The 9,974-nt window shown below is 42.3% G+C and overlaps 1 protein-coding gene across 2 annotated transcripts; it reads left to right on the plus strand.

Annotated features, from left to right (window-relative positions):
- The first annotated feature begins 1,541 nt into the window (after window positions 1–1,541).
- On the plus strand, window positions 1,542–9,733 carry LOC135490773 (kelch-like protein 26). 2 transcript variants are annotated; one of them, XM_064776250.1, is made up of 2 exons: window positions 1,542–1,753; window positions 6,803–9,733. In XM_064776250.1, the coding sequence occupies exon 2, from the start codon at window positions 6,828–6,830 to the stop codon at window positions 8,610–8,612; it is 1,785 nt and encodes a 594-aa protein (XP_064632320.1). In that variant the 5' UTR covers window positions 1,542–1,753; window positions 6,803–6,827; the 3' UTR covers window positions 8,613–9,733. The 2 variants fall into 2 exon arrangements, with proteins under 2 accessions (XP_064632320.1, XP_064632318.1); XM_064776248.1 differs by lacking the exon at window positions 1,542–1,753 and adding an exon at window positions 4,752–5,188.
- Window positions 9,734–9,974: the final 241 nt, after the last annotated feature.

The following is a 9,974-nucleotide window of genomic DNA, read 5'->3' on the forward strand; positions in this document are numbered from 1 at the left end:
GAATTAAAACTGCTAAAGGTTTAAAAATGAAATGTCTGTTGTTCTGGGTTAGAAAAGTACATTTTTGAAAAATTGCAACCTATTGAGGAAACATTGTGTGCGAACCGTAAGCAAGCCAAACAAAAAGACCAAAATCAGTTAAAGAAGACATCCTTTATTTCAATCAGGCCTACGAGTCTGACGGATGTATCAACAAAGTATTGTGCGGACCAGTGAGATAAAATGATTTTTACTTATTACATCTAAGAACGCCGCTAAGTAATCGACAGAAAGACCAGGCGGAAACATTACGTCATGGAATCGGACAAATTGGTGTCGTTGATATCAAGTTGTTCCATTGAATCGCCACTTTGACACACAAAGATCCGAGATCGGCCTGCCCCTTCAACGAGCTCGGGACGGGTACGTATCTAGGTTCTCTTGGTGTTAAGGAACTTTGCTCATTGATCATCAGCAAGAAATCTCATCGCCCTTTTTAGCTAGATCTCGATGGGAAGATACAGGACTCTAACATAATTTCCAACCCAAGCGGTTATGGTTGCCTGACCATAACCGCTGAATTCAAAACGAGGCTTCATTGGCGCATAGTGCATTTACACTGTAAAGTGCAGTTCATTCTTAACCCAGACGTTTTAGAATTATTCTCTTTATAAACTGAAATAAATTATCCACAGCTAAAATTCATAACCGATTTCTTCCAACCTCCACTGATACTCAAATGGTTTCGTTGTCTCTTTACGGGTCACCTCTCCCGTTTTGTTTATGCTGCAAGGTCAAGGTGACGTAGATGACATGACACGTGACGGTTTTAAAAATAGGAGGAGGCTGACATTTTACGGCAATCTCTCTGCGTTGATCGCAGTGTTGACTGATGTTGTGAATGTTTTCATTACAACAGTTATGGACGAGGCTGAGAAAATTGGTGCGACTTAGTACACGAGGCCAAGGGGAGTTTCCAGGATATCGAGAAGCGGTGGTCAGACTCCCCGATTTCAAATTTGGACGAACGAACCTAATCATATAGTCATAATCTGGCCCCATGCATGGGTCATTCAAAACAGTCAACGTCTGCCCTTCGGTCGTCCGAATAAACATGTCATTCATCATAGGCCTGCTCCTGAGAAGCTGAATATCAGAGCAAACGTCAAGCTGAACGTTTTCATGACACTCTACGAGATTTTAATGAAATGCCGTTATTAGTGGCATAGGTTGTTTACCAACTGCCTTTGTCGTCTGCACATGACATCAACATGGCCGCTTAGATCACGAGCACTCGCAAGCATTGACTAAGAGAGCAAAAAATGAGGTCAATAGGTCCCATATGTTGATGATTTTGTCAAAATGCCAACCATCATAACAACTACTCGAATGTAGGACATGAAATTAATAGCCCCCCCCCCCCCCCGCCCCCTCCCCATATCACGCGCATAACGACATTGCAGCATATACGTGACTGTGCATACATGTACATGTAGAAATGTACGCATATGAGATTATCAAATCGTTAGGAACGAGGTCAGTGATAGTGTGGTCGACTTTGTTTATGTTTACATCCGGGATCTTCCAATGGCATGTGTCCAGAAATGCTTCGTCTTATATGTTCTCTGCCTTGAATGCATTTTAGTCAGAATGATTATAAACATGATTAATATACGTGTGATGGTGACTTTGTTGTCCATGGACCGGGTAAAATAACGTAAGAGCGAAACGATCTGACTGCAGTGTTGAACACGGACTCGCCCTTTTGATAAAGGTAAGACCCTGTGATTGTTTTCATTAAGTTTGTTGTTGTTTCTGTTCTTGTTATGTTGGTTAAAACGGGTGGGGGAGTTCTGGGTCTAAAATAAACCAATCACGGTTACCTGAAGAACCGCGTTGAATCTGCTCATTCACAATGAAACGCATACAGAAAGGACGACCCCTCCCATTATCATATTTTTATATAGATCCGTTCGACTGTTTTTTAAACCAATATGAGATTGTGAAATTCTCCATGAATCAAAAGCACCTGGAACCAATGTACATGTACATGTAGCATACGGGATTATAGTTTTCTCTGCAACCACATTTCAAACATCATATATACGGACTGTCTGTTTAAAACCTATATCTGTCTCATCAAAAGTATCACAAATTGTAGTATAGGAATATTGGCCCATATATTTTGGCATAGGTGGTGTGTGTTACGTGATATTATTGGTAACCGGAAAAACGCCGACCGACCGACCGACCGACCGACCTACTCGCCGACTCTGACAACCTCACTTACGGCATCCCATTCGCGCCTCATAGCCCGGTAACCGGAAAAACGCCGACCGACCGACCGACTGACCTGCCAACCTACCGTCATATGCAGTATCCCTTTCGCTTCTCTATAGCACATGTATCTGTGTAGTGCCCAGCGCAATGGACGTGATGGAGTCCGACGTGTCTGACAGCAGCATCTCCAGTCAATTATACCGGGAAAACGAGCCCACGCGGTAAGGAACTGATAACGATACTCTAAAGATATGCTTTGTCTACATGGTCGGTGGATATAAAAACATGATTTGGGCCTAATCTATGCACTGTAGTTTTTCTACTCGAGTGTCTCGACCGATGCAATGCATGAACTGCAACTTTGTTGTCATTTGACCAGCGCACGTGCGCTTGTTTACAATTTCATTTCACGTGACCTGCTATCGTGGATTGGATATATCACATTGACTTATGAGACCTGCGACTCAACTACGAAACTCCTTGGGTTGGTAGGTCGGAAGGTCGGTCGGTCAGTCGGTCGGTCGGTCGGTCGGCGTTTTTCCGGTTACCGATATTATTGTAAAACATACTGTCTCGGTGGTTATATACAGCAGCTCATTACCAAGTCAACACTGACAATATCTCGCTATTTCTCCAGACAGATCAATACTCTTAGTGGTACACGTGTATGTCAGCTTGTCTGTTGTCATGGTAATATTGTGCATTGTATCCCAAAATAATATGACACAGTTAACGTATTTATACGGCTGTGCCTCGGTGTAAAAAGAATATATTTCCCCTGAGTTGTCGTTCATGACCATTGCTTTCTTGGTAATGTAACCATCAAAAATCCGACGAATTGAAATTGAACAAAATGTGTGAATGCTAAGCGGCATGGTCCAGAAGATAAGTCGGCTTCCCTCTTCCAGACAAAACACTTTATTATATAAAGTATGTCTACAATAACGGTAGATTGATATATAGTTGGCCTTAAAAAAATAACAGTGTCACAATTTCGTGGGTTATTTGGTGCGATGATATCTTATTGGCCAATTATGGTTCATTACAGACTATAAAACGGAAACCAAAAGATCATGTCAGCTGGGCCCGTATCTGACGGCAGGCGATATAAGCTTACCCATGGATTTTTAACATACTGTTACTCTGCACTCTGAAGTTTGTTGTGCCATCAGTGCTTGTATTGTTGGATTTCCTTTTCATGTTTTCTATGCAATAGTTTGGAACATGACCAATATTACTATCCACATTCATCTCTTGGGATACGAGCCAATAGGATGTGAACGTATTGAAACATAACAAAGATAAGAATATCATATTGTAAGTAGCGGCAATTTGAGTAGCTTTTACTACTCTTAACTGCGTTGTTTACCTTTAGAAACACTGTACATTATGATGTCTCTTTCTTATAACCTACACCTGACCCGCGTGGGCGAATAATATGATACCAGTTTTCCTTCGACAAATTGCCAACAAAGGAAACCTGCCGCGCGGATAGGAATATAAATGACAGATCGAAACTTTGTAAAGTATTTCACATGACAGATCATCCATCATTGGAGTTGGTGGTTGGTTCCGACAACTTGATGTACTACGCCCTCTTTCTTTCTTCATGAGGCATGGTGCACGTGTAAAAGTGATATCGAAGGGTCAACTTGGGTACGAGATTTGTTGTTTTTTTCATGGCCGGGTCTATTTGGCAAGCCGCTCGCCGAACAGGCTTCTTTTTTTGTCCTGTTTGGAGAGTCGCTTGCCAAACAGCACTAAAAAGCCACCCTGTTCGGCCCGCCGGGCTTGCCAAACAGGTAAAAAATCTACCCTGTTTGGCGAGCTGGAGACTTTACTTTAATATCAATGAGTTCGGCTCTCCATTCAGGACAAGAAAAAGTCGCTGTTTGGTAAGCCGGGCTTGCCAAGTAGTCACTTCCTTTTTTCATACAACAATGGCTTCCAGCAGGACTGTGACTTCTCCAAATAGTTGAATTCTCCAAATCGTTGAAAAACCAATGAATTGCATCCACTAGAACGGGGTGTAACCAGAGACCTGCCTGAAAATCACAAGCAATTTTCCAAGACAGCCCCGCAAGACTGGTGAAAATCTTTTTCAGAGATCAGCAATAATTTGATCCTACAGGTGGCGGCTCATAGCGGCAAGCAGGGGCATTATCCTCTTGTACAGGTAAATCCCGCTCCCAAGCTGTCCCTTCAATAAATCTTCTTTACAGTATGTATTGATGTGTAAAAGGGGTTATTCATAAATTCTATCGACGAATCGCTTCAAATCGCAGGCATTTCATAAAATATTGCCAAAGAATGGCAAAGAGTGTCGTATAACCGTCTTCATTATTCTTGCTTATTATAAATACCACATTGGCCTGGATGTAGTTATTGCTGTTTTTGTAAAATAACAATTCCTGCAGAGATTAAGGCCTAGATTGATATATATAATAGGCATATTTTGATATATCTTGGGGAGTGGCGTGGCACTGAGAACATACGTCGAAACTTTCGAGAATTGTTCAAGCACACTTCACGTAGTATGTTCAGCACAAGGGGCATGAGTGAATTGCTCTAGGGCCTGTACATAATGTGACGAAGGCTGTTCAGGATTGGCAGTTCATTTTGCAAATAAGGTGTAACTGTCTACTTTTGGATATTACAATTTACCTAGGGAACGCAGACAATACAGTGTCAGCCAGTTAATTGCATGTACAGTACTATACTATCAAGAATATAGCTTCAATTTCTGATTCGTGGGATAGTTACTTCAAGTGTGTCGAAGTGAAATATTCGAGAAATCCAAACGGCGAAGGAACCATTTACGTTACCACGTACATGTACCACATACATGAGTCATCAGGTCACAAATTTGTTAATTCAATTTGGATAAATCATAACTATTTCGCATAGAATAACTCAAAACAATGGCGAGGTAAGTCAAAATCAAATTAAATGGATTTTGTTTTCAAGAACAAACCTGCACGTTATTGCAATGCAAATCGGAAATGTCTCTGATAGGCTGGTCAGTTATATCTTTTAATTTTTATTTCTTACATAAGTAGAATAAATCCTATTAAAAGTCCTTGATATCTCGTGAAGTTTGAGCATTTAAAGATCTACATGTACGCCGTCCGTAAAATTCAGTGTTTGTCATTAAACTTGAAAATATGCCAAGATGTACTGAATATGAATTTCAGGATTGCCGTTGTGTAGACAGATATTCAGATGCTATCTGTAACGAGTTAAGGAAAGTTGCCGTTGTGTAGACAGAAATACAGATACTATCTGTAACGAGTTAAGGAAAGTTGCCGTTGTGTAGACAGAAATACAGACACTATCTTTAACGAGTTAACGAAAGTTGCCGTTGTGGAGACAGAAATACAGATACTATCTGTAACGAGTTAACGAAAGTTGCCGTTGTGTAGACAGAAATACAGATACTATCTGTAACGAGTTAACGAAAGTTGCATGCATGACAACTGCACTTCTGCATATCGTCTGTAGAAACGATTGAATACGAACGACGTACCCCTCTTTAGAATTTTTTTTTTGTTGATAAATATTTAAGTCCTTTCAACTACCAATTAAAAATGTTGGTACATGTAGTTCATAAATTTCGGACCATTTTTTGAGAAAAAAATAAAAATGCCATACCTCTTGAAAACAATTCAGCCCATGTGACCCTGTATGGTGTGATGTGATTGGCCCCCTTCTGATGTACATGTATGATAAAGTCATATGCATACATACGTATGTACAATCGAAATACAAATCACAGACTAGTATATAGCTTAAGGTAATTTATCCGAGGAAAATATTACAGTATGTTATTAACTGTATTTCGAAGTCCACCACGACTAAACAATGGCATCATGCAATTATCGAATTTAGAACAAAGTACCAAGAGCATGTGAAAACTTGCCCTAAAGTGGTGTTGAGAATTAGAGATTGTGTACAAGTGCACGACTTGGTCGATTAGCCTAAAATGAGACCATTTGATCTTGCTCTTTGACCTTTTAATGTCGTTGCCAATGAACAATAACGCAGAGATACTCGAAAATCACGGATATGAGACCACTTCATTTATTTGTTAGCCAGTCCCCCCCCCCCCCCCCACCCCCTCTCTGAGCCAAGGACGAGACGTCAAGACCTTAGAACAACTTCGTGACGCCCACATACTAGTATCATCAATCCGAATTAAACATGTTGAATGCCATGCATAACGTTTAAGTGAGCTTGGCTTGAATATTCACCAGAAACGGTTTTGAATAGCATATCCAATGGAAGGCAGACCAGCGTTCCTGTCTTATCAATGAACCCGTGATGAATCTTATGACGAATATTGCCTCAGACAGTGTGGCCATCCAGTAGGAATTTTTTTTCTTCTTGTTCATTTTTCAGTTCACCGCTGATCATGATGATGTGGTTGCCATGAAAAGGGGCTGTGATCGACACCAAACAAATTAAACGAATCCAACATCTTTCATCTGACAGCTATGCGGTATATATGTTACTGACTATTCTCTTTTTATTCTTCTACTTTCAGTATCATCAACTCCGACGCAAGCGACATGCCGACAGAACATGTCAAGATCAACGACACGACCGAACTGGTCAAGTTTAGCGACAACAAACACAAATACAACAACAGGACCTTCACCAAGGTCAAACAGAAGATGTTTGATTACACCTGCGACATCCGGTTGAAGGTGGACTCGGAAATGTTCCAAGCTCACAAGGAAGTCCTCGGGGATGCGAGTGATTATTTCGCCGCCATGTTCAGCGTGGACATGAAGGAAAAAGAGCAGGACATGATCGAGTTGTATGACATAAGCCCGACAGGTTTCTCTGCCTTGTTGGAGTACTTCTATCACGGCCACATTGCGTTCACGGCGGATAAAATCGAGGACATCATTGAGGCTTCTCGGTTTTTCCACGTGGAGTGGCTGATAGAGGTCTGTTGTGATTTCCTTGTCCGCCATCTTAGCATCGAGAACTATTACCAGGTACTCCAACTAGCGGACAAGTACTATTTGGGCGATCTGCGGATCGATATCTTCAGACATGTTGGGCGGAACTTCCAGCACATGTCAAGCCAACTGCACTTCATGAACATTTCTTATGATTTGCTTCACCAGTTGCTCTCTGACGACTTCTTCATCGAAGCTCCTGAGAACATCGTTTTGAACACTGTCTTAAACTGGGTCGACCATGACAATGAAAACAGGCATCAGCACCTCTTCCCGCTGCTCAAAGAGGTCCGGTTTGCGCTTGTTGATCCTGAATTCATTCGAGGACTTGGGGAGGAGATCCTCGGGAATGAAGATATCGCCGCCTTGCTGGAGAAGGCGAAGGAGTATCATGAAAAGCCGTATCAGCAATGCTTGGAAGAGCCCGAGAATGTCTGCGTACGCGGTAGCCATCAGGTCATCGCGCTTATCTCTGCCGTGGAGGAGGCAGATAGCATCCAGTTCAAGGTACCAGGAACAGAGGGCTTCTACGTCCAGGCCATGGACACCACACATCTTGATGTTAACTTTGAATTCGCCAGGGTAGGGACGATGGGGAACTTTCTATTCGTCGCGGGCGGGTATTGCAGGAATTATTGCAGCAGTGCCGCATGTTACAGATACGATCCCCGCAATGGAGGTTGGTTGGAGATCGCACCCATGAACTTGCCGCGTGTCAGTTTCGGATTTGCTACGTCGCAGGACTCCCTGTTCTCCGTTGCCGGCGTCCTCCATGTTGTTGATGAGGATGACAACGATCAGGAGTCATTTCTATCGTCTGCTGAACGGTATGATCCTGTTTTGAACACGTGGCACGCACTGCCGGATATCCCTTACCGATGCTCAGACTGCGCAGTCGCAGTCTGTGGCAACAACGTGTTCGTTTCAGGTGGAATCTCGGATGATGTGCACGACCCAATTCCAGTGAATTACGTCGTTGAATACACTCCGGGCGACGAGACCTGGACCCCAAAGTCACCAATGCTAAACCAGCGACAGGGACACAGCATGTTAGGTCACAAGGGGAAAATCTACTGTTTCGGGGGCTACACGGCACAAAACGAAATCTCATTTGGTGACTGCTACAACAACGAACTCTTTGATTTAGAAACTGAGCAATGGAGTGCAATTTGCAGTACACCTCGCGTCTATGGTCACCTGCAACCCTCGATTACTATCTTCGAGGATACGATCTACTTCATTGGTGGTTCATTCACAAGTCGTCATCTTTACGGTTATAATACTGACACCGATGAAATATCGGAGGGAGAATACTGTGGAGTGAATTACCAGAAACTCGCCACGCTGAAGATTGGTCTCCCTTACCACTTGCTTCCCGCAGAGTAGGATATGTGGCGAACATGCATAACCGGTACGTTTAACTATAAATCGCTGATTGAAAAAGCTGGCTGAACCACTTCGTGCAGTGCATTTATTTTACACGGACTCTACGTGCATCTCTCTGCTCTAAAAGCTGGCGTCAATAACTTTAAATTTCGCATGCAAATGTGACTCTGCATGTGATCATGTTCTCGATACCGGTCTCGTATTTTTCGAATTTGGAGCCACTCGGAAGCCAATGCTATGTGATTGCTATGCATAGTACATTACGATTCATCCACTATGTTTGAGTCGTGTTCGTCCTGCAGCAGCAAATAGTCTTTGGAATATTTAGCTTGGATTCAACGAATAATTTTCACTGAGGAACTAGTATCTTTTGTCTACTATCCAACCAAGCCAGTGCGTTGTGTGCCGATTCTTCGCACACCACGCCATCTAGATTTTCCTGAATGCAAAATCCATGAGGTGATCTTGCAGATCTTACAGCTGCTCGAGGTCATTTTGCTGATCACCTGATGTTATCAGTCTTTCTCATAACTGATGGTTACTCTTACTTTATTAACAACTCGAACTATCGTGAATGTCAATGGCATCTGATTACCACCTTAATAGCCTCAGGCATCATCACTTCCGTTACAAGTAACTCGGCACGTGATATGGGGAAGAAATCAGTTTCTTGAAAGGACATACCACTTTGATCTATTCCATTCATTACAATCAACGATGTGACGAACATAAGATATTACGAGTACTTATTTCTCTCTTGTGTCTGTATTCACAATGTGTATCACTGCTCTCGAACCAACGATAATCGGTTGTAGTTTCATGGACGTTTCGTTGGGAAGCCCATACAAGGAGCTCGTACGTGGTGCTATTCTATTACTCAGCAACCGGTACCACTGGCGAGGCTTTGAGATTGCTGGTGCAGCAGCTGCAGATGGACTTGGTGAAGACTTGGCGGAAGCTGCCAATGACAGAAGACAATAGCAAAGGTCGACCGCATTTTTGATGGCTTCAGCCATTAGCGAAGAGAACCAGCATCGAATGTGCATGCCAATACTGTATGAATAAGCACGTTGAAGTTTGATCTTGACAATAGGTCCAATAAATATTCCTTGTCCTTTTCAGATTGTCATATGATTAAATTCAAAATAATTGGTTTAAGAATGTCTTGGACAGCTCCGATGATTAATGAAATTGAATTTAGCGCTTGAATTATCGCATGCTGTATGACTGATGACTTGGCCAAACTGTTCATCAGAGTGTAAAGCAAAAAGCAATTGTGATGAGTTTGAACAGCTTCTATTGCACATTTAGTCGTTTGGATATTTCTTTCTTAAATATAGCGGTGTACCATGCGTACTGTCA

Source organism: Lineus longissimus, chromosome 7 (assembly GCF_910592395.1).
Source record: "Lineus longissimus chromosome 7, tnLinLong1.2, whole genome shotgun sequence".
NCBI classification, from domain to species: domain Eukaryota; kingdom Metazoa; phylum Nemertea; class Pilidiophora; order Heteronemertea; family Lineidae; genus Lineus; species Lineus longissimus.